Here is a 25,106-nt window from a genome sequence, read left to right on the forward strand (position 1 = left end):
GATCAGGTCAAGGCCAGCCCGGGTTCCATGAGACCCTGTTTCTAGATCATGGGAGATGAGCACGCGGTACCTGGTTGGTAGTTGGCTAGGGAGAGCGTGCTGCCTCCACAGACGAAGGAATGTTGTTGGTCAGCAAAGCCACTTCACATGGTTTTAGAAGGATCAGAGATGTGGTGCTACACAGCATACGTTCTAAACTTACGTTCCACAGTTTGAGCAACTAAAACCAGTAAAGGTGGTTAGCTCCCTACCCAGTCTAGACCACTTTTCGGGTCTCTCATCTAGAAAGCAGATGATGGATGCTGTGCTATTTATAGGAGGTCTGCAAGGCCCTTGTTACACACACGTTTGCTACTGAGTCTAACATAAGGCCCTATTTCCCTTTAACCGTAAGAATTAAAACAATACTTATCACCATACAGTTTGATATTACTTCCAATAAGTACAATATTTATTAAACATGTCTTCGGTTGTTTTGTTACATAGTGTGCAACAAATTACAATATTCTGCAGCCACAAATTATATGCAGAGTATGAAGAAACTATTAATCAGATAGTGTAATCTTTCTATTTATAACTCTACAAGGAAGAACTAGCAAATCAGATCTTACATATAACATCTCACTAAACTTATGCATGGAACTGACAGACACTGGTTGTGCTGTTGGATACAAAATGGCTGAACTTCATCTTCAGAAGACTAAACCCAACATCTAAACATGCCCACAGAAACGTCAGAACAAAATACATCCTAACCCACCACGGGAAACAGTCTGGTATGAGGAAAGCAACAAGGGTACACGCATTGTCTTATAAACCAGCACACAAAGGGTTAAAACAGTTCTGAAAGTGAAGTTAGCTGTCTTGAGTCAAGGGAATAAAAAAAAGTCAGTATTGACCATGTACAATCTCTGACCTTTGTGGAGACGGTAAGAATCTGCTGTAGTGCAGCTACATACAGTACAATTCAGGCAATTTTTGTTTTTCACTTGGGTTCGGATTGCAAATTCATTGCTGTGAGAAAAGGGTGGAGGCAAATTTTAGCAGCAGCCTCCACCTGACTGCTTGACTGGAGTGCTCTGGATCTTAACATTGGACTTCTCTGCACCGCCAGCTGTGGCTCCGGGGCCCATTCGCTTTTTTATCTCAGCTGCCATGGTCATGAAAGACTGTTCTACATTCGTTGCGTTCTTAGCACTGGTTTCCAAAAATGGAATTCCAAGAGAATCAGCAAATTCCTAAGAGAATAATAAAAGCACAATGAGCACTGGAAAATCTTGTTCCTTTAGTTCATTTCTGCCATCTGAGAATGAGGAAGGACAGAGCTTTTAGAAAGGTGCAGTGGCCACTGTGAGCCAAAGCTGAACGTACCTTTGCCGTTGTGTAGTCTACTACTTTCTTCGTGGTCAGGTCACACTTGTTCCCTACCAACAACTTGTTAACGTTTTCACTGGCGTAACGATCTATTTCCTGCAGCCACTGCTTAACATTATTGAAGGACTCCTAGAAAGTGAGACATTGTTAAGAAAATACAGTTCAAGACACAGCTCTGTTAACGACCAGTAACAAAGCAGCCCAGCGGCCAATGCGACGGTTCTAGGTGTGACGACTGGAAAGGAGCAGGAACTGGACGCGCTGACTTCTTTATAAAGACACCGCGTCTGGGTGGAAATGCACTCTAATATTTTACAACTCGGGAAAGACCAATTTTATTTTAAAATTTAAAATACATCTGTATGTGTGAGACAGGAGTGGGGTAGGGCATGACAGGCAGGGCCTCTTCCCCTGCACATGACCAGATGTAGGCCCACTTTGTGCATCTGGCTTTATGTGCGTACTGGGGACTTGAACCCAGACTATCAGGCTTTGCACCCGCTCAGCCATCTCTCCAGCTCCAACCTCAACTTCAAACTAATTTTAAATGCTAGAAAACCTACTTTCTGAAGTTTGACAAAGTTCTAGTTTATGAATATCAGCACTAACTGCTACTCATAATCCAGGCGTGGTGGCACACGGCTCTAATCCCAGCACTCGGGAGGCGGAGGAGGATCACTGAGAGTTCGAGGCCACTCTGAGACTCCATAGTGAATGCCAGGTCAGGCTGCGCTAGAGACACCCTACCTCGAAAAACCAAAAACAAAACAAAGCTACTAGTAGACATGTCAAAAGATGTCATTTTGGCTGAGGGTGCAGACTGGGTATAAAATTAGCAAACTTATTTTTGTTTATAAGGGTTTTTTTTGGGGGGGGGGTTCAAGGTACAATCTTTCACAGTGCCTGACACTACCTACACAAAACTGTCGTAATAGGAGGGAAAAGGTGATGACATCAAAATAAAAGAAAGAATGACTGAGACAGGGAGGGGATATGATGGAAAGTGGAATTTCAAAGGATTCTCAAGAAAGTGGGGGGGGGGGCATTACCATGGGATATTGTTTACAACCATGGAAGTTGTTAAAAAAATGATGATAATAATAGGTAGAGTCTCACTCTGGTCCAGGCTGACCTGGAATTCACTATGTAGTCTCAGCATGGCCTTGAACTCACAGCAGTCCTACTAACCTCTGCCTCTCGAGTGCTGGGATTAAAGGCGTGCACCACCACATCAGGCTTTATCAGGGTTTTTGAGATGGTGCCTTCCTGTGTTACCCAGGCTGGTCTCAAACATGAGCTCAAAAGATCCTCTTACCTCAGCTTCACAAATAACTAGGAATACAGTCACATGCTACCCATTTTTCTCTTTGAAAATCACCTAATCCCTCTAATAGCATTCAAACTTAATTGTCAGGGTTTACTATGAAAAAGAAAACCTACGTTTCTAACTCAAAAAACAAAAATGTTGTGCAGCAGAGATGGCTCGGTCATTAAGGCACTTGCCTGCAAAGCCAAACGACCCAGTTTGATTGCCCAGGACCCACGTAATCCAGATGCACAAGGTGGCGCATGCATCTGGAGTTTGTTTGCAGTGGCTGGAGGCCCTGGTGCACCCACCTCACCCCCACCCCCGCTGCTGCCTCTTTCTCAAATAAAGTTGTTTGGGTTTGTTTGTTTGTTTTTTTTTAAGTTAGAGGACCTGGAGAGATGGCTCAGGGTGCTTGCAACGCCTGCTGGTCCAGGTTTGATTGTCCAGTCCCTATAAAGCCAGACAGTCTGAAGCCAGGTATGGTGGCGCACGCCTTTAATCCCAGCACTGGGGAGGCTAGAGGAGGAGGATTGCCATTAATTCAAGCCGTCTGAGCTACAGTGTGAGTACTTGTTTCAACAACAAGGGTCTGGGGATGTAGCTCACTTGGTAGAGTGGACGCCTAGACGGCACAAGACCTTTGTCAATCTCTAGCACCAAATGACAGTGACCACCTATAATCTCAGCACTTGGGATGTGAGACAGAAACATCAGAGTAAATTTGAGGCCAACCTGGACTACTTGAGACTTTGTCTCAACAAACAAAAGCCATGTGTGGTGGCCTATAATCTCAGCATTCAGGAGGTTGAGGTAGGAAAATCGCTGAGTTTAAGGCCAACCTGAGCTACAGATTAAGCGCCAGGTAGGCCTGGGCTAAAGTGAGACCTGACCGAAAAAAAAAAAATGCTTTTTCTATGGCTCACATTTCTGTTAGGGACAAAGTTCTGCCTTAAAGATGACCTGACATTTATGGACACTCCCTGATCTGCCCATCACATGATCTTCGCCAGGAACTCACCTGATCTGTCACATCATACACAACTATGATGCCGTGAGCTCCTCTGTAATAACTGGAGGTGATTGTTCGAAATCTTTCTTGACCTGCTGTGTCCCACTATTGCAAAACAAGCAGAGAAGCCAAACAATTCCATTAGAGTTGGGGAAAGCACAGGATAGAAAATATGTAGCTGTGGAGATTAGGATTTGACATGGCAACAATTCATAGTGCTTATATTACTAAATTGTACAGTAACTGCTAAATAGCTGTAAATCCAAGATAGAAAATGCATTAGCTGATGAGAACACCAAACTTTTAAGTTCTTTGAGAGTATATACTATGTCATACATTTTTCATATTCTCTTCAACCCCTAATGCTGGGCCAAGCGTTCAGTATGAACAGAGACCCAGTACCACAGAGTGCACTCCTACACAAAATAAACTCATGGGCTACCACATTTTATAACCCCAGAAAGCAATGAAGGGATTCAGTTCAGTTAACTTCTAGTCAAGATGGTACTCAACCACTTCAGGTAGTTTTTATGTGTGGTGTGTGTGCGCATGTTTGTAGTAGGTGGGTGTGCATGTGTGCACGTGCCAGTGTAAGTGTGTACACACACATGCAGAAGCCAGAGGTGGGTGATGGGTGTCTTCCTTCATTGCTCTCCTCCTCATGTGTTTGAGACTGGGGCGCCCTCCTCTCACTGAGCCTGGGGCTCACCAATTCTGCTAGACTAGCCAGCAAGCCCTTAATCCCAGCACTCGGGAGGCAGAGGTAGGAGAATCACTGAGTTCAAGGCCACTCTGAGATTACACAGTGAATTCCAGGTTAGCCTATGCTAGGGTGACTCTACCTCGAAAAACAAAACAAAACAAAATAGTAACGAGGTAAAGTGCAGAAGCTTTCTGGAGTAGAAATCAATCTGTGAAGCTGAGCATGGTGGCATAGGCCTGTAATGCCAGTATCTGGCAAACAAATGCAGGAGGATCATTCACTACAAGTTTGAGGCCAGCCTGGTCTATATAGTGAGTCAACCTACACCAAATGAGACCTCACTTCAAAATGCCCAAGTCTTACTTAAAAATTGAGTATCTTATCAGATGTGGTGGTGTATGCCTTTAACTTGGGAGGCTGGAATTAGGAAGGGCACCATAAATTCAAGGCCAACCTGAGCTAGAGTAAAACTCAGCTTTAAAGAAAAAGAAAAATCTCTGCTTCATCAACAGAAGTTTCAGTGAGGACTAGGTCAGTGCATGATTAGCACGCAGTGCACAGCACAAAGAGCAAGTGGACAAGGAAGGAAGGAGACAAGACCCTGGCCTTAATTTCCACTACTGCCAGAACGAAAACAAACAAAATAACCTTAAAAACAAAGGCAGAAACGAGAAAAGTAACCCAAGGTAACTCCTTTGGCCTAAGCAACTATTCCACCACTCTATCACAGATGCAGTTCTTAAACTTTAAATAGAACACCTAATACATTTACCAAACAACTTTCTACCAAAACTACTTACTATTTGAAGCTTGATTGTTTTCCCATCTAACTCAATAGTTCTTATTTTGAAATCCACACCAATTGTGCTGATGTAGCTTTCTGTGTATGTGTCATCCTGTAAGAGAAAAAGTTAATAAACATTTATGTTCAATAGAGTGAATTTTTTTAAGTTTACTTATATCTAAAGTCAAAGTTTATAAAGTTTGAAACAGTTGATAAATCCTCCTGCTTCATGTCCTGAATACAAAGTACTAGCTAGCAACAGTTTCTTTTCTCCTTGACATTTTTTTCAATAGTTTTTTTGGTTCTTTAAGGTAGGCAGGGTCCTTCCTGTAGCCCAAAGCTGACCTGGAATTTGCTAAGTAGTCTAGTCGCACGCTGGCCTCGAACTCATGGCGATCCTCCTACCTCTGCCTCCCCAGTGCTGGGATTAAAGAAAGGTGTGTACTACCACGTCTCACTAATAACTGTGTTTTATTCTTATTATATATATCTTGGCAAATTTGTTACATTCATCATATAGAAAAATTTCCTAATTTTCAGAGTTCCACCTAACCCTGGCATAACTGATTTTCCTATTTACCAAGAAGCAAAACTCTTGCTCCTCAAACACCCAATTTATTCACCATAAAGGAGTTCTAATTTCACTTTCCTCTTGTGGAGGATTTTAGAAGTGCATGTTATGTTGTGCTTGTGATGTTTCCTTCTTTTGTGGTGTGTGTGGTGCAGATGTATGACGCACATGCGCAGTGCACATGCTGAGGCCGCAGGAGACTTCCAGGTGTCGCCTCTTCCATGTTGTTTTCTCCAGATAGTCTCTCTAAACACAGAGCCACCGTTTTCTGACACCCTGGCTGACCAGGAAGCCCTCTGCTCCCCACAGCATGGGCTGATCAGGTAAGTTTTGCTTTTGTGGGCAGACTCTCACTCTGGTCCCATGTGGCTTTGAATTCTGGCCGCCCTCCTACCTCAAACTCCCCAGAAGCAGCCACCACTGAGTGTCTGTCACACAGCCTTCACGTGGTGCTGGAGACAGAGCCCACGTGCTCCCAGACCCTCATGCTGGCAAGGCAGACACTCACCTCAGCCGCATCTCCTGACCTTCGTTGTGATTTTGGTTTTTTTTTTTTTGGGGGGGTGGGGTTGAGGTAGGGTCTTGCTCTATCCCAGGCTGACTTGGAATTCACTATGTAGTCTCAGGGTTGCCTTGAACTCACTGTGATTCTCCTACCTCTGCCTCCCGAGGGAGGGAGGGGAGGGGAGGGGAGGGAGAGAGACATTAAGGCCTGGGAAGGTGGCTCAGCAGTTAAAGGTGCTCACAAAGCCAGATACAGAAAGTGGCACCTGCGTCTGTAATTCATTTGCAGTGGCAGGAGACAACAGGAACAGCCAAATGAAGGGAAGGTCTGTTTATAATGCCACTGCAAACAAACTCCAGACACATGTGCCCCTTGTGCATCTGGCTTGCTTACATGGGTCTTGGAGAGTCGAACCAGGATCCTTTGGCTTTGCAGTAAGTGTCTTGACCGCTAAGCCCTCTCTCCAGCCCTAGGTGGTAACTAAAACTGAGTATTTCTTGTCTCTTTCAACACAGACCAACTAGTCCCCTCTCACCACTTTCAGTGGTGTGAATACAAAATGCCCCGAAGGCTGATGTGTCTGAATAAAGGCACTATCTGGAAAGGTTGCTTGAAGGTCAGTTTCTACCTTATGCTCTTCTCTCCCCACTCAGATGCAGCTTGAGTATCTTTTAAGATCATCATTTAACAGACCAAGACACCACTGGGGGTATAGCTGGACGCTTTACACACATACCTTATTCTAGAAGAGTTAACTTACTCTAAATGAAACTCCAATGTTGTCTAACTAGAAAAGAGGACACCAGCTGAGTCATTAAGCATGTTACTACTAATTGTAAAGCAAATTTGTTTCAACTTACTGCAAACCTAAGAAGGAGGCAAGATTTTCCAACGCCAGAATCGCCAATCAGAAGTAACTTGAATAAATAATCACTAAAAAGAAAGAGAGAACAATATTTTTATATGTAAGTTCTACAATAAGAACACAGCCAAATAAAGCTATGAAAACTGCTCGAAAGCTCCTGAGAAGCCTGCGTATGGCTCATCCAAAGCCACCTTCGCGCCCGTCTGAGGTCCCGAGTACACCAGCACTGTATTAAGTAAGGTAAGTAAGGCCGCCACGCGATGAATGAACGGAGAAACAAGTGGTTCAAATTCTTGGAGGGGTCAAGAAACTTAACAGTAGAGAGGGTCCAATCCTCTCCGGTTCTGGCACACAGAAAGTTCACTTTCTGTTGGTCCAGCCAATGAACGAGCTTCTCGTGCCTTAGTGGCACATGGCCTTGGTAAGCGCAGCAAGCCCGCAGAGGTGGAGGGCTGAGTTTGAGAGAATGCTCAGCTACATACAAGGCTCCCAGCCAGCCCAGACTGAATGAATAAGACCCTCTTCTCCAAGTCCCAATGCCAATCATTCATTATTCATAGCAATCCTCCAATGAAAGGGTTCTTATGACCCTTCCGCAGTATCTAGGTTTAATTTTCTCCTCCCCAAAACATCACCGTGGGGCTGGGAGACACACAGCAGTGAGCGCTTGCTGCACACAAGCGAGCCCTGGGACTTGACCCCAGCACCACGTAAAGCCAAGCAGAGCCTGCAGCCCAGCGCTGCGTGAGGCCAGAAACAGGAAGGTGGCTGTGGCTTCCTGGAGAGCAGGTCTAGACAAAAATGGGGAGCTCCAGTTCACTGAAAGAATGTGGCTCAGTGAAATAAAGTGGAAAAGCGGCAGACGAGGATGTGTGACATCTTTCTCTGACTTCTCTATACTTTAAAGCACTTTCAAAATGACCAAAAAAATCAAGCCTTTCGTCAAGTACTTATCTTCCATTGGTTTTGCTTTGAGGCAGGCTCTCCCTCTAGCCCAGGCTGACCTGGAATGCAGTACGCAGTCTCAGGCTGGCCTTGCACTCACAGCAGTCCAACTAGTTCTTGCCCCCAAGCTGGGATTAAAGGGTTCACCACTGTGCCTGGCAGAGAAAGAATGGGCGCGAGAGGCTGCAGGGGAGGAGCGGGCTGAGAAAGGGCATGCCAGGGCCTCTAGCCATGACAAACTCCAGATGCGTGTACCACTTTGTACCTAGGAATCAAACGCAGGTCATTAGGCTTTACAGGCAAGCACCTTAAACACTGAGCCGTTTCTTCAGCCCATCAAATTTTTATTTATTATTTTGCTTTTGTAACTGGAGAGAGAAGAGGAAGTGGGCATGAAGAAAACATAGATGTGCTAAGAGCCTCTTATCACTGCAAGTGAAGTTAGATGAATGTGCCACTTTATGGCATTGTGTGGGCACTGTAGAACAGAACTCATGCCAGCAGGCTTTGCAAGCAAGTGCCTCTAGCAATCTAAGCAATCTCTCCAGCTATTTTCAATTTTTATTAAGTTTCAAAACAGCTATCTACTTAAATGTAAAGCTCAAATGTTTATCAGAATTTAAGTATTGATTACAATTAACATCATCCACATTTAAACAAGATATAAAGTTTTTAGAAATCTCAGTGAACCTTCATAAACTGATAACTTAGTTCATTTGCAGAGTAATTAGGCCAGGCATGGTAACGCACACCTTTAATCCTGGCACTCAGCAGGCAAAGATAGAATTACCATGAGTTCAAGACCAGCCTGAAACTATAGGGTCAGTTCCAGGTCAGCCTGGAGTACAATAGACCCCACTTAAAAAAAAAAAAAAAAAAAACATCCAGGCGTGGTGGTGCACACCTTTAATCCCAGTACTCAGGAGGCAGAGGTAGGAGGATTGTTGTGAGTTCAAGGCCACCCTGAGACTCCTTAGTGAATTCCAGGTCACCCTGGGCTACAGTGAGACCCTACCTCAAAAAAAAAAAAAAAAAAAAAAAAAACACATTATTTTGGTTTTGCAAAATTACCACCGTATACTCATCCCTAATTTTATCTTAGTAAAAGAATTAAGGGCTTGGAGGGGGGTGAATTAAAGGTTGGGGAGATGCTCAGCAGTTAAAGGCTGTTAATTACAAAACCTGTCACCCCTGGTTCAATTCCCCAGTGTCCACATAAAGCCATATTACACAAAGTGGTACATGTGTCTGGAGTCTGTTTGCAGTGGCTGGAGGCCCTGGAGCACCATTTTCTTTTTCTCTGAGCGTGTGCATGCGCTCGCTCTCTCTAATAAATAAATAAAATGCATTTTTTTAAAATGCTAATCAGCAGAAGATTGGAGGTCCCTGGCTAGAGAAACAGCTTAGCAGTTAAGTGATTAACTGTGAAGCTGAAGGACCCCGGTTCAAGGCTCAATTCCCCAGTACCCATGCTAGCCAGATGCACAAGAAGGCGCATGTGTTTGGAATTCATCTGCAGTGGCTGGAGGCCCTGGCGCACCCTTTCTCTCCCTCCCTCCCTCCCTTCCTCTCTCCCTCTCTCTCTCCCTCCCTCTCTCTCTGCCTCTTTCTCTGTCACTCTCAAATAAATAAATAAAAATAAACAAAAAAATTAACTTTAAAAAAATGGAGGTCCCAGAAGGAAATGAAGTCTTAAACAAGAAAACCAGAAGGATCAATAACTCAGCTCACTAGAATGGAAGCCCTGGGTTCCATGCCCAGGGGCCCAAGCCTTGAATCCCACAGTTGGAAAGCAAGGGTACAGACCACCACCTAGGCCAGCCCAAATCTACAAAGTTCCACGTTAGCCTGGACTAGAATGATGTGCTGCCTTGAAAACCAAACAAGGTGTGGGGAAGGAGTTGTTATCTTAGCCTACTGCCTGTAATTATGAAAGATGTCTGTTAAAAACCTTACTGAGGCAGAGGTGGGAGATGGCCTTGAGTGAGAGGCCACCCTGAGTACAGAGTGGATTCCAGGCCAGCCTGAGCTAGACTGAGCCCCTAACTCGAACAACAAGATAAACAAACAAACAGCAGCCAGGCAAGGTAGGGCCTGGTCATCCCAGCACTCCACTCGGGGCGGGGTGGGAGGGCCACCCAAGACTCATAGTGAGTTCCTGCTCAGCATGGGCTAGCGTGAGGCCCTACCTCGAAAAACCAAAAGAAAAAGAAAAAGAAACTGTCAGGTTGGGGTGTAGCTGGGTGGTAGAATGCTTACCTAGCACAAATGAATCCCAAGTTTGATCACAGTACATAAAAAACTTAGGAGCTGGAGAGATGGATTAGCGGTTAAGGCACTTGCTTACAAAGCCAAATAACCCAGGTTCAGTTCCACAGGACCCAGATGCACAAGGTGCCACATGAGTCTGGAGTTCATTTACAGTGGCTAGAGGCCCTGGCATGCCCATTCACACCCCCACCCCCGGCTCTTGCTCTCTCAAGAAAATGAACAATGTTTTTTAATTATTAAAGGGGGCAGAGTGGCTCACTGAGCAAAGTGTTTGCTATTCAAGCATGAACACCAGAGTGAGGATTATCAGCACCCACATAAAATGCTGGGGTGCATGCCTACAATCCTGGTGCTGGGGAGACAAGGAATGTCACATATAATACTGGGGTGCATGCCTACAATCCTGGTGCTGGGGAGACAAGGAATCTCACATGTAATACTGGGGTGCATGCCTACAATCCTGGTGCTGGGGAGACACGGCATCTCTAGGGTTCCTCAGGTAGCTGATGTAGCCCCATCCATGAGCTCTAGGCTCAGTCAGAGACCAGGATTCAGACAATAGGGGGGACTGAGATGGCTCAGTAAAGGTACCTGCTTGCAAAGCCTGCTGTACCCATGAAACAGCTGAGCATGGCCAGACACTCCTCTAACTGTGAGGAGCAGGGACAGGAAAAGCACTGCGGCCCACAGGTCAGCCTGTCTGACGAGCAAACAGCAGCTCCGGGCTCAGGGACAGACGCCCTCGCAAGGAAACACACGGGTGAGTTACAGAGCAGCTGGCACCTTGCACAGGTGCACATGGGGCGCGTGCACATGCATCTCATGTGCATGCACCGCACTACACACACACCACACTCATCAGTTACTAAGGGGAGGGCGGGTCTGTTTCCCGTGGCACTTCCAGGTCACAACCCAGCGCTCCGGGGAAGGCAAGGAGGCAGGAGCGGACCGCGGCTAGCACGGTGAGGAAGCAGAGCGCAAGCAATGAATGGTGATGACCGGCTCGTTTCTGTGTTTGAGGCAGGCTCTCGCTCTGGCCCAGGCTAGCCTGGCACTCACTGCAGTCCCAGGCTGGCCTCAAACTCACAACCATCCTCCTACCTCTTCCTCCTAAACGCTGGGATTAAAGGCGTGCGCCAATTACACCCCGCCAGCTTTTTCCCATTTACATACTTGAGGGTACCAGGTGCTGCCCAGTTAGGGTGGCTCTCCTACCACAACTGACCTAAGGTAGAAAAATCAGGGCTGGAGAAGTGGCTTAGCAGTTAAGGCACTTGTCTGCAAAGCCAAAGACACAGGTTCAATTCTCCAGGTGCCACATGAGCCAGATGCACATGGTGGCACTTGAGTCTGGAGTTTGTTTGCAGTGGTCAGAGACTCTGGCGTGCACACGCGCGCACACACACTCACACTCTCTCTCCCCCTCCCTCTCTCCTCCTTTCACTACCCCATCTAACTAAGTAAAAAAGAAAAAGAGCCAGGCGTGGTGGCACACGCCTTTAATCCCAGCACTCAGGAGGCAAAAGTGGAAGGATCACCGAGAATTCAAGGCTACCTACCCAAAGACTACAGAGTGAATTCCAGGTCACCCTGAGCTAGAGCAAGAGCCTGCCTCAAAAACAAAAAAAACAAAAAAAATCACTCACAGACAGGACCAGATTTGTTTCCATGGTGATTCAAAACCCTCTCAAATTGACAGAGATTAACTACACACACACACACACACACACACACACACACACACACACACACGCGGCTGGGCTGGGCTGGAGAGATGGTTTAGCTATTAAGGCACCTGCCAGCAAAGCCAAAGGACCCAAGTTCAATTCCACAGAACCCATATAAGCCAGATGCATAAAGTGGTGCACCTGTCTCATCTGAAGTTTGTTTGCAGCAGTAGGAGACTTGAGCACCCATACTCTTTCTCTCTCAAAATAAGTAAATATATTTTCTTAAGCAAAAAAAAAAAAAAAAACAAAAAACACTCATGAGCTGGAGAGGTGGCTTAGCAGTTAAGTGCTTGCCTGTGAAGCCTAAGAACCCTGGTTCGGGGCTCGATTCCCCAGGACCCACATTAGCCAGATGCACGAGGGCGCGCACACGTCTGGAGTTTGTTTGCAGTGGCTGGAGGCCCTGGCATGCCCATTCTCTTTCTCTCTCTCTCAAATAAATAAGTAAAAATAAAAAATTATTTAAAACAAACACTACAGGCAAAGTCAGAGACATCACAATGAAGCCTGTACTTAAGGTGATAGTGTATCAATGTTTGATGTGTGCCATGCATGGGTAATGCTCATATTTGAAGAAGCTGGGTAAGAGCACATAAAAACTCTCTGAGAAGGGTGTGGCGGCGCACGCCTTTAATCCCAGCACTTGGGAGGCAGAGGTAGGAGGGTCGCCATGAGTTCGAGGCCACCCTGAGACTACATAGTGAATTCCAGGTCAGCCTGGACTAGAGTGACACCCTACCTCGGGGAAAAAAAAAAACAACTCATTTTCCCAATTTTTGGTAAATCTAAATTTAGTTCACAATCTAATAAATAAATAAAACTTTGGCCAGGTGTGGTGGTACACACCTTTAATCCCAGCACTAAGGAGGCAGAGGTAGGAGGATCGCTGTAGGTTCGAGGCCATAATGAAACTACAGAGTGAGTTCCAGGTCTGCCTGGGCTAGAATGAGACCCTACCTCGAAAATCTGAAAAAAAGAAAAAATTCAAATTACTCATGCTATCAGCTCCTCACAGTCAACTCAGTCTACTGTAGCAGTGTCACCAATTCCAAGAGTAAAGCAAAAACAATGGCAGTAAGGTTTTATGCACCAAAATTAAAAAAAAAATTTTTTTGAGCCAGGGTCTCTCTCTCCAACTCTGTTATGCTCCATCCTGCTATCTTTCAGCCTCTCAAAGTGCTGGGATTTCAAGAGTGAGCCACCACACCCAACCCTACCCAGTTTTGACTATCAATACAGATTTTACATGGTAAGATTAGTTTAAGTACACAGGCTGGAAAGATGGCTTAGCAGTTAAGGCCTGCAAAGCCTAAGAACCCAGGTTCAATTCCCCAGTACCCACGTCAGCCAGATGCACAAAGGGGCACATGAGTCTAGAGTTCATTTATAGTAGCTAGAGGCCCTGGTGTGCCCACCTTCTCTCCCTCCCTCTCTCAAGTAAATAAGTAATTTTAAAAAGAATTGAAGTATATATATATCTTACTCCAAATCAGTGAGAGAACCATCCAAGAATGCTTATTTCCACTTTCAGTTTACAGCTCTAATTTCATTATGATCTCAACATAAGCTTGATGTTCACTAGTCATACACATGTTCTCATGTTATTTTTACTATGGAGTCTCAGGGTGACCTCAAATTCACAGCAATCCTACCTCTGCCTCCGGAATGCTGGGATTAAAGGTAGGCACCACCATGCCCGGCCCACTTTTTTTCTATACCTTTAAAAAGCACTGTTGGGGCTGGGAAGATGGCTCCAGTGTGAGAGGGGCTTGCTTGCAAAGCCTACTGGCCTGGGTGCAATTGCCTGATAGAACTGAGCCATCCTCTAGCCCCCCAAAATGGTTTATTTTTTCAATGTATTTTATTTATTTGAGAAAGAGGCAGAGAGACAGTGGGAGAGAATGGGCACACCAGGGCCTCCAGCGACTACAAACAAACTCCAGCACGCGAACCCCCGTGCATCTGGCTTACGTGGGCCCTGGAGAGTCGAACCAAGATCCTTTGGCTTTACAGGCGAACATCTCAACCACTAACCCATCTCTTCAGCCCCCCCCCACAATAGGTTTTAAGAATAGTATCCTAAGAAAAAATTTAAAAATTTCAGCTGGAAGACGAGCATGGTGGTGCATGCCTTTAATCCCAGCACTCAAGAGGCAAATGTGGGAGGATTGCAGCAAGTCAAGGCCAGCCTGAGACTACCCAGTGAATTCCAGGTCAGCCTGGACTACAGTGAAACCCTACCTCGAAAAACCAAAAAGAAAAAACAAAAACAAAAGCAAAAATCTTCAGCAGGGCGTGGTAGCACTCACCTCTAATCCCAGCACTCAGGAGGCAGAGGTAAAATGATCACTGTGAGTTCAAGGCCACCCTGAGACTACACAGTGAATTCCAGGTCAGCCTAGGCTAGAGTGACACCTTACCTTATAAAAAATAAAACCAAAAAGCTAAGACACTTTCAACATTATGGGATGGGTGTGGCTCAACAGGAAAGCTCCCATTAAGAATGTCTGAGGCCAGGTTTAATCCTCAGCACCAAATAAACAGCTAGGAAGCTTTCTCCACAGGGTCTCTATGACTACCAAGGTCACTATGACATGCTAGGGTACTTCCTCCATAGGGTCACTCATGATTAAGGGAAATAATCATAATCAGGTGCTTTCTCCATCGGGTCACTGATGATTAAGGGAAATAATCATATTCAAGTGCTTTCTCCATAGGGTCACTGATGATTAAGGGAAATAATCATGTCCACACAAACTTTATGGCTGGCATTAGAAATCCAAATTGTCTATTAACCCCACCTCAAGCTTAACATTAACAGTCCGAGTTCTTTTTCTCACCAGCTAGTTAACATAACTCAAGCCTTATGTAAACAAAGTCACAGGGCCCCTTTACATCTTTTCAATATTACGTCATCCTATTCTATAAATTTATCACTATTCAGTTGTTGGATAGAGGTGACTGGCTCAATGGACCACGGGGGAAAAACTAGTTTACTGACTGAGCACAAATTTGTGTTTAGCATTTTGGGGAGGGAGAGTTGTTGGAGGGAAAGTAATATGGGGAAGGGATTTTTTGTTCTGATTTTTCAAGGCAGGGTCCTACCTCTCCACAGTGCCGGGATGAAAGGTGTGCCCTACCACATCGGCTAGAACTCGTAGCTCCAGGGTTAGAGACGCATGCCAGTGTGAGGGTTTACTACTTGTGTTGTCTGAGGCAGGAGCTCTGCGGCCCAAGCTGGCCAGACTGGCCTCAAACTCCTAACCAGCCTCGGTCCTCAGACCCCACGTGCAGCGACTGCAGGGACAAGCAAGCATGTCTAGTGTGAGGTCGTGTGTTTTTTTTAACTAAGTTGCAAAAACGAATCCCTATCTTAATAACACAACTCAAAGGGTGGAGATACAGCTAGCTCAGTGGTAAAGCCCACGCCTACTGCTGACGAGGACCTGCACCTAAAAAATAAAAAGAAAAAAACTTTCAACTCTGATAAAGGGCTATTTTCTTTACCAAGCTTTCGTCCAAGACAAAACAAATTTGTGTATAGTCACAGGAAGCTTTTTAAATTCTGTACTGAAAAATTTAGATGATGTGCCGGGGGTGGTGACCTATTGTTGTACAGAAGTTAAGTCCATCACTGTTAATTTCCCAGTCCAGTGGCTCATAAAAACTAAGCACTTGTCAAATAGAAGCTACTAGTATTAAACAGTGTACCCCTGTGGGCAAAAAGCATGTACACAAAACACTACTTGTCATATCAAAATCTGCAAAAAGAACAAACTTAACCTGTCACAGCCTTGGATATAGAACAGCAGGAGAGGAGAGACTGACCAGAGGAGGAGGGGGATGACGGAGTGCAGTTTCAAAGGGGAAAGTGGGGGGAGGGAGGGATTACCATGGGACACTGTTCATAATTATGGAAGTTGTCAATAAATAAATAATGTAAGAACCAAAAAAAGCAGGACAGGGGCTGGAGAGATGGCTTAACAGTTAAGGCATTTGCCTGCAAAGCCAAAGGACCTCAGTTCGATTCCCCAGGACCCATGTAAGCAAGATGCACAAAGTGGCACATGTGTCTAGAGTTCATTTGCAGTGGCTGAAGGCCCTGACACACCCCTTCTCTCCCTCCCTCCCTCCCTCCCTGTGTCTTTCTCTCAAATAAATAACAAAATATTTAAAATAAATAAATAAAGCCGGGTGTGGTGGCGCGCACCTTTAAGTCCAGCACTTAGGAGGCAGAGGTAGAAGGCTGAGACTACATAGTAAATTCCAAGTCAGCCTGAGTTAGAGTGAGACCTTACCTCGAAAAACCAAATAAATAAATAAAAATTAAAAAGCAGGATATTAGCCAAGCATCATGGCAGCACCTTTAATCCCAGAACTTGGGAGGCAGAGATGTGAGGATTGCTGTGAGCTCAAGACCACCCTCACATTTGAATTCCAGTCAGCCTGGACTAGAATGGTATACTACCTTGAAAAGACAAACAACAACAACAAAAAAGGTATTTTAGTCAACTGAGCCAACCACTCACAAAAGTACCAGACAAAACATTTTTTCCAGGTGGTGAGTGGTTAAGGTATTTGCCTGTGAAGCCTAAGGACCCAGGTTCAATTCCCCAGTACCCACATAAGCCAGATGAATAAGGTGGCACATGCATGTGGAGCTCGTTTGCAGTGGCTGGAGGCCCTGGCTCGCTCACGTGCTCTCTCTCAAATAATAAAAATTTTAAAAACAACCTTTCATTTCCTACCTTGTTACTGTAGTTCTCACACAAGTTGGCTCCTCAAAGCCTCCATCCCCCTCCTGCAAACAATAAACTCTCCCAGGGTTGTGGCAAAGAACAGCTAAAACCTAGGCTTTCTTCCCGAAATCAAGGCCACAATCTCGGCCCCACCCTGGACAGGAAAATAGGAGGAACTGGTGGGCCACTCCCTTCTCACCCTTAACAGAGGAGAAATAGGCATTTTGTCCACATCTTACTGAACACTCCAAAAATGTACTAAGAAGCTAGTAAAACAAACATTGAAATCTCTCACGTAATGCCACTATTTTAAATTTTCTTTTTAAATTAATTCTCGCATGTATAATCTCTTTCTCTTCCTCTTTTCCCTTTTTTTTTTTTTTTTTTGGTTTTTCAAGGTAGGGTCTCACTCTAGCCCAGGCCTAAAGACTCATATTCGACTCCCCAGACCCCATGTAAGCAAGGTCTTGCATACACACAAGGTGGCACACACGTCTACAGGATTAGATTTCAGTGGCTAGAGGCTATGTTCTCTCCCTCTCTTATAAAAAAAGGAGGAGCTGGGAATGGTAACACACATCCTTAATCCCAGAACATGGAAAGCACAGGTAGGAGAATCTCTGAGTTCAAGGCCAGCCTGGGACTACAGAGTGAGTGCCAGGTTAGCCTGGACTAGTGAGACCCTACCTCAAAAATGCAAAAAGAAGAGAAAATAAGAAGGAGACAACTCAGTGGTAAAATTTGCTTTATTTTAATCCTGACAGCCAGGGTTCAATACCCAGTGGCCCACATAAAGCTGGGTGCATCAAGTGGTGTATGTGTCTGCATTGTTTACAGTAGTAGGAGGCCCTGCCCTAACCATTCTCCCTATTTTTCTCTCCATTTATTAACATAAATAACTTTTTTTTAAGAGGCAAGGTCTATTTGAAATACATTTCTGATCTTTTTTCTTTTTTTTTTTTTTTTTACAATATTGCACCAAATCTTAAGACACAGGACACTGGACATTAAGAAAGAGGTCCACCCCAGTCTTTTCTGGTACAGCATTTCTGATCTTTGTTTCTTGGCCAAATGTTCCTTGAATCCATCATTACAGGAAAACAAATTTGATTTTTAAAGTGGAAGAGGGAAAATAGAAAAGAATGTAGTCACTTAAAATTCTTCAAACCAGGCTGGAGGATTGGCTTAGCAGTTAAGGCACTTGCCTCTGGAGCTAAAGGACCCAGGTTCGATTCCCCAGGACCCATGTAGGACAGATGCACAAGGCAGCACATGCATCTGTAGTTCATTTGCAGTAGCTGAAAACCCCGGCACACCCATCCTCTCCCTCTCTCAAGTAAGTAAAATAAATTTTAAAAAATTTTAAATTCTGATCCGAGCAAGGTGGCGCACACCTTTAATACCAGCACTGGGGAGGCAGAGGTAGGAAAGATCACTGTGAGTCTGAGGCCACCCTGACACAACATAGTGAATTCCAGGTCAGTCTGGGCTAGACGGAGACCCTACCTTGTAAAACCAAGAAAAAAAATAGCTTGCTTCACGCCTAGGAAGATGGCTCCATAGTTAAAGGTACCTGCTTGCAAAGTCTGCTGTTCTGGGTTCAACTCCCGAGCCACCCACATGAAGCTGGACAAGAACTAGATTGCAGCAGTAAGAATCTCCGTGCACACAGGCCTGCCTGCCTGGTACATACACACTGGTACATGTGCACACTTGTTATGCAAATATGTTTTTTAAAATCTTTCTTCTTCATGCTGAGCATGTTAACTCATACTTTTAATTCCAGCACTTGGGAAATGGAGGTAGGAAGATTAGAAGTTCAAGGTCATCATCCAAAACTGCACAGTGCAAGGGATTTTTTGGGGGGCGAGGGGGAACCGGGTCTCATGTAGCCCCAGTATAGCCTGGAACTCATGTAGCCCTCCTGCCAACTGCTGAGAACACTGGCATGAGCAGCACACTGAGCTATTTTCTTGCCATTTAAAAATAATGGGGTGCAGTCATGGTGGCGCACATCCTCACTCCCAGAACTCAGGAGGCAGAGGTGGGAGGATCGCCCTGAGTTTGAGGTCACCCTGAGACTACATAGTGAATTCCTGGCCAGCCTGGGCTAGAGTGAGACCCTAGGGGAATGGGCTGGAGGAGATGGCTTAGTGGTTAAGGCCTGCAAAGCTAAAGGATCTAGGTTTGATTCCCCAAGACCCACATAAGCCAGATGCACAAGGTAGTGCACGCAGGTGGAGTTAGTTTGAAGAGGCTGGCAGCCCTGGTGTGTCTATTCTCTATCGGCCTCTCAAGCCCCCCCCAATAAATTAATTAAAATTTAAGTTTTAAAAAGGGGGTTAAATGGGATGTTGTGGTGCACATCTGTCTCAAAGTGCTGGGATTAAAGGCATGTACCACCACGCCCAACTGAAAAACTTTAAGAGAACACATAAGATTTTAATGTTTAATTAAAACAAAATGTTAAAGAAAATGGAATTTTACATGGGTAATAAAACTCTAAGAGTTAAGCTAGGTGTGGAGTTCACCTGTAAATGCAGCACTTGCCAGCCGGGCGTGGTGGCGCACGCCTCTCATCCCAGCACTCAGGGGGCAGAGGTAGGAGGATCACTCAGGAGGCAGAGGTAGGAGGATCGCCATGAGTTCGAGGCCACCCTGAGACTACATAGTGAATTCCAGGTCACCCTGGGCTACCGTGAGACCCTACCTCAAAAAAAAAAAAACAGCACTTGCTAGGCTAAGGCAGAGGAATGAATTTGAGACCAGACTGTGCCAGGCGTGGTGGCACACGCCTTTAATCCCAGCACTCGGGAGGCAGAGGTAGGAGGAGTTCGAGGCCACCCTGAGACACCATAGTGAATTCCAGGTCAGCCTGGGCTAGAGTGAGACCCTACCTCGAAAAACCAAAAAAAAAAAAAAAAAAAAAAACGGAGACCAGACTGTGCTACATAGTGAGGCCTTGTCTCAGAGAAAACCACCCGAGCATGCAAGGCATGGTGGCACACGCCTTCAATCCCAGCACTGTGAGGCAGAGGAAGCAGGATTCCTGGGAGTTCAAGGCCTACATGGAGAATTACAGGTCAGCCTAGGCCAGAGCGAGACCCTACTTTGGAAGCCAAAAACACAACACACAACTTTTTTTTCCCCCTTCTTCTTTTTGGCTATTTTCCAAATTTTCTCTCCTTTCTTTTACATTGGTAACAACCTTCATTTAAAGAGGAAGCTGGGCCTAGTGGCTCATGCCTATTACATCAACAAGACTAGCTGGAACCTCTGCCTCAAAAACTCAGGAAAAAAAACAACTGTTAAAGTCACATTGCTTTAAAAAAAAAAAAAAAACTGGTTGCACTTGTGATCTTCCTTAATAAAAAATCCATCACTTCCTCTCATGTATAGTAAGTGTCACCAACACTTTTGCAAAAGTTTCCCCAAATTCCTGGATTATTTTATTATACAGTACAGTAGGTCTGATACAGGCATACTTGATCCCAGAAAAGAAAGTGAAACTTGTAGAATAAGTTTGTTGAGGGCAGTAAATCAGAGTTCTCAAAACAAAAGAAAGATTTAACACTTAAGAATTATGTTGGAAGCCAGGAGTGGTGGTGCATGCCTTTAAACCCAGCACTCAGGAGGCAGAGGCAGGAGGATCACCATGAGTTCGAGGCCATCCTGAGACTACATAGTAAATTCCAGGTCAGCCTGGGCTAGACCCTACCTTGAAGGGAAAAAAAAAAAAAAAAAGGATGAATGAATTTTATGCCCATGTAGGGTGTGATGGTGGGTATCTATAAATCACAGAATTATGGCCATGCAGGCTGTGATGGTGGCTATCTAAAACTACAGCCCTTAGGAGACAGAGGTAAAGGATATCTCCAAGTTCAAGGTGTGCCATGACAACACCAGTGACAACCTGTCTCAAAACTAACAAATAAAAGAATTACTGTCTTGTCATTTATCATCCATTCCTTTCCCCTCTTGAAAAATCCTCCTTGTTCGCTTTTGTTCCTTCGATCTAATTGCTAATAATTTCTTCCAAGTGTCTTCCAAAATCCAACAGCCAACCACAACAAAAAAAACTGACCCTGAAATCTTAATACTCCCATCCACACTGCACTTCTGGAATTTTCTCTGTCTACTGGTATTTGACATGTACAAAATCTGTTTTATGTATTACATTACAAGCTCCTCGAGGTTAAGGCTTAGTTCCTAAGTCCTAGTGCTACCAAGAAATGCTTTCTTAAAAATTATTTACACCGGCTGGAGGGATAGCTTAGCAGTTAAGGCGTTGCCTGCACAGCCAAAGGACCCAGGTTCAATTCCCCAGGACCCACGTTAGCCAGATGCACAAGAGGGCGCACATGTCTGGAGTTCGTTTGCAGTGGCTAGAGGCCCTGGCATACCCATTCTTTCTCTCCCTCTCCCCCTCTTTCTCTTGTCAAATAAACAAAAATAAAATATTTTTAAAAATAAAGTTAAAAAAATGATTTACACAATTCTAGAGTGCTCTTGGGAGTGTTCCAAATTTTTTACATACTTTTATAGGAATGACTTGTATTACACTTGTACAAAAGGAGAAACAAATACAGACACCGAGAAACACAACAAATTTCTGTTCAATTAATTAATCTTAAAGATTTTTTCACTGTATTTAAAAATGTAGGGGTCGATCACACCTTCCAAGGCTCAGGGTCTAATGCGGAAGAGGTGGCAGAAAAGGATGTAAGAGCCAAAGGAAGGGTAGGACTCCTTACAACGTGCTCCCTCCAGACCTAAAATGGCCTGGATATCCATGACCTCACAGTGCCTGACACTACCTACACAAGACCATCATAAAAGGAGGAAAAAATGATGACATCAAAACAAAAGAGAGACTAATTGAGATGTGGAGGGGATATGATGGAGAATGGAATCTCAAAGGGGAAAATGGGGAGAGGGAGGGTGTCACCATGGGACATTTTTTGTAATCATGTTAAATGTTAATAAAAATTGAGAAAAAAAATGTAGGGGGGGCTGGAAAGATGGCTTAGCAGTTAAGGCACTTGCTGGCAAAGCCAAAGGGCCTAGGTTCGATTCCCCAGGACTCATGTAAGCCAGATGCACAAGGGGGCTCACACATCTGGATTTCATTTGCAGTGGTTGGAAGCCCTGGCACGCCCATTCTCTCTCTCTCTCCCTCTCTCCCTGTGTATCTCTCTCTCTCTAAAATAAAAAAAAATAATTTGTAAGAAAAAAGAAAGTAAAGTAAGCCAGGTGTGGTGGTGAATGCCTTTAGTACCAGCACTGGGGAGGCTGAGGTAGGAGGACTGCCAAGAGTTCGAGGCCACCCTGAGACTACATAGTGAATTCCAGGTAAGCATGGGCTACAGTGAGACCCTACCGCAGGAAAGAAAAAAAAATGTAGGGGCTGGAGAGATGACTTAGCATTAAGGCACTTGCCTGTAAAGCAAAAGGACCCAGGTTCAACTCCCTAGGACCTACATAAGCCAGATGCACAAGGTGGCGCATGCATCTGGAGCTGGCTGGAGGCCCTGACGCACCCATTCTCTATTTGCCTCTTTTTCTCCCTCCCTTTCTCTCTCTCAAATAAATAAAAAAAAAAAAAAATAAAATGTAAATAGCAAACACAGGAAACTCAGGGAATAGTACAGATATATACAAACCATGCTTTTTATTGTTACCAAGAAAATGCCACCATTTAGGAACCCCAAGTTCAACTTTACTCAACTATACAAAATCAATTTTGTCCTTGGAGTCTTTGATGAAAGAAAAAAAAGCCAACACAGCATATATGCTTCTGAATGAGTATTTGCCCCATTCCTCAAGCGTATAAATTCTAATAAAAAATGGCTTCTGTTAAGAAGGTAAGAGCCAGCCGGGCATGGTGGCACACACCTTGAATCCCAGCACTCAGGAAGCAGAGGTAGGAGGATCGCTTGGAGTTCGAGGCCACCCTGAGACTACATAGTGAATTCCAGGTCATCCTGAGCTGGAGTGAGACCCTACCTGTGGGCAGGGGGGGAAGGGAGAATGTAAGAGCCAAAGGAAGGATAGGACTCCTTATGACGTGCTCCACACAGACACAAAATGGCCTGGATATCCATGACCTCACAGTGCCTGACACTACCTACACAAGACCATCATAAGAGGAGGAAAAGATCATGACATCAAAATAAAACAGAGACTGACTGAGAGGGAGAGGGGATGAAATGGAGAGTGGAGTTTTCAAAGGGGAAAGTGGGGAAGGGAGGGTGTTACCATGTGATATTTTTTACAATCATGGAAGTTGTTAATAAAAATTTGGAAAAAATAAATAAAAGAGAGACAGACTGAGAGGGGGAAGGGGTATGATGGAGAATGGAGTTTCAAAGGGGAAAGTGAAGGGAGAGAGAGCATTACCATGGGATAATGTTTACAATCATGAAAGTTGATAATTAAAAAAAAATGGCTTTTGTTTAATGTAAATGAAAGGGGACATCTTAGCATAAAACCACAGTATTACAAAACTTGAAATCAGAAAGCATTTTGCAAGAGAGCCATGTGACACTCACATGACAAGTTAGCTAAACTGATGGATGGACCTTTTCCGAGGAAATGTTTAGCAGTAATTGACCAAGGCAGCAAATAAATTCAGCTTCTAGGACAATAGTGATTCTCCGCCCCACCCCCCACCCCCAGGCCTGGTGTGGCGGCTCATGCCAATAATAAACTCAGCACAAGAGAGGCCGAGGTAGGATAACAACTGAGTTCAAGACCAGCCTGGGCTCCAGAGTGAGTTCTCCACGTCAGTCTGGGCTAGAGGGAGACCCTGCCTCAAAAAAGTAAACAATAAAAACCTCTCCCTTAATGACGTCTAACACTATACAGTAATTAAAAAAAAAAAATCACATCTCTAGTTGTTTAGTTTTACATGAGAGCTGTAGCGAGATGTTTGTAAGCGACACTGAGAAGAACCCCCAACAAAGTCTTCCCAAGGAAAGTGAACACCCGGTTCCCATGGAAGGTGCCAGGTGTGGACTTCCAGAGTAAGCAAGAAAAAGGAATGCATTAACTTTTCATGACACGTCATGGAACCACGTCCCCTATCTACAAGCATTCAGGTAGGTAACCCAAAACCCACAGATCTGTCATAAGGTCCCATTCGTTTCTCTTTCGACTCGAAGGCCAGCGCTTCCTTTAATTGGGACCACCGAGAAACACACCGCTTGGGTTAAAGCTCTAGCTTTTGGTTAAGAACATCAGGACTGCAGTCGACCTACAAAAGACAAAATGGCTAAGGTGTCCTCTAACCGCCCCCCCAGCCCACCCCCCCAAAAACACCAGTCCAGGTTTTCAAGACAGCAATCGATCAGCAAGTTCTCAAAGAACTCTTCCGGGCACCAGAAGTAAAAAAAAATAAAATAATAAGACAAAAGGAACGCTCGCTAGCTTCCGAGCACGTACGCGGTCCGCGGGGCCCACGCAGCGCCGAGAAGCGTGCACGGTGAGGCCCGGGAACCCGGCGGGGAAGGCGGAGGGAGGGCGCCGGGCAGCCGGGGACGCGGCGCGCTCCTGACAGCTCGGCCGCGCACGGGCGGACAGTGCCGTCCCTCTCTCAAGCGCCGACAAGAGACGCGGACGACGGGCGGTGGCGACGGCCACAAGCCCTCCCCGCGGGCGCCGGCCCCGCACCTGACTTCCGCAAACGCTGCCCGCTGGCCCCCACCCGGGCCGGCCGGCGCCCGCGGCCCGACCCCGGCCACACAATGGAGCCCGCGGCCCGCCGCCGCCGCCCGCCCCGAGCCGCGCCCTCCGCCCGGACAGACACTCACTATTCGGGATTCATGCTGGACATGTCACCGCAGCCGCCGCCGCCGCCGCCGCCGCCGCCCTTGCTGCCGCAGCCGCCGCCCTGACTGTCCGCGCCACCGGTCACCGGAGGGGGAAAAGGGATGAGAACAGAGCTGTCCCCCCCCGACCCCGTACAGCAAACGTCTACGGCCTCTTCCCTCCCCCCCCTGCCCGCACGCCCGGCCGGCTCGGATCCCTGAGAACACACAGTCCGCCACCACCGCCGCCGCCGCCGCCGCCGCCGCCGCCTCCACTCAAGCTATCGCTTCCACCCAAAATGGCCGCCGGCGAACCAGGAAATAGGGAAAAGCCCTAGGACCGAAGGGGGCAACTCGCACCCAGCCCACAGGGCGGCGCGCCGCCAGGCACGCCGGGAAAGCGAGTCGCCAGCGCGCCTCATGCGCCGCGAACGCGGGCGGCGCCTGGACGCGGCTCGAACTCGGTTTCCCATGAAGCACCGCGCCGCCGGCG

At 45.8% G+C, this 25,106-nt stretch overlaps 1 protein-coding gene and 1 pseudogene across 1 annotated transcript; both read right to left on the reverse strand.

Annotated features, from left to right (window-relative positions):
* Positions 1–429: 429 nt before the first annotated feature.
* Positions 430–24,828, reverse strand: Rab1a (RAB1A, member RAS oncogene family). Its single transcript, XM_045137153.1, has 6 exons — positions 24,617–24,828; positions 7,116–7,188; positions 5,196–5,291; positions 3,702–3,797; positions 1,372–1,503; positions 430–1,238 (listed from the first exon to the last, which is right to left on the reverse strand). The coding sequence occupies exons 1-6, from the start codon at positions 24,637–24,639 to the stop codon at positions 1,041–1,043; spliced, it is 618 nt and encodes a 205-aa protein (XP_044993088.1). The 5' UTR covers positions 24,640–24,828; the 3' UTR covers positions 430–1,040.
* On the reverse strand, positions 17,774–17,932 carry LOC123455905 (annotated as a pseudogene).
* Positions 24,829–25,106: the final 278 nt, after the last annotated feature.

This window comes from Jaculus jaculus, chromosome 18 (genome assembly GCF_020740685.1).
Source record: "Jaculus jaculus isolate mJacJac1 chromosome 18, mJacJac1.mat.Y.cur, whole genome shotgun sequence".
NCBI lineage: Eukaryota > Metazoa > Chordata > Mammalia > Rodentia > Dipodidae > Jaculus > Jaculus jaculus.

What these genes read in the sequence shown, in the direction of transcription:
- Rab1a (XM_045137153.1), bottom strand. Translation starts at nt 24,639, where the DNA reads ATGTCCAGCATGAATCCCGAATA. An exon ending in TCCAGCATGAATCCCGAATA is followed by an intron (nt 7,189 to 24,616) that starts GTGAGTGTCTGT and finishes CTTTCTTTTTAG; the next exon opens with TGATTATTTATTCAAGTTAC. An exon ending in TAGACTACACAACGGCAAAG is followed by an intron (nt 1,239 to 1,371) that starts GTACGTTCAGCT and finishes TTATTCTCTTAG; the next exon opens with GAATTTGCTGATTCTCTTGG.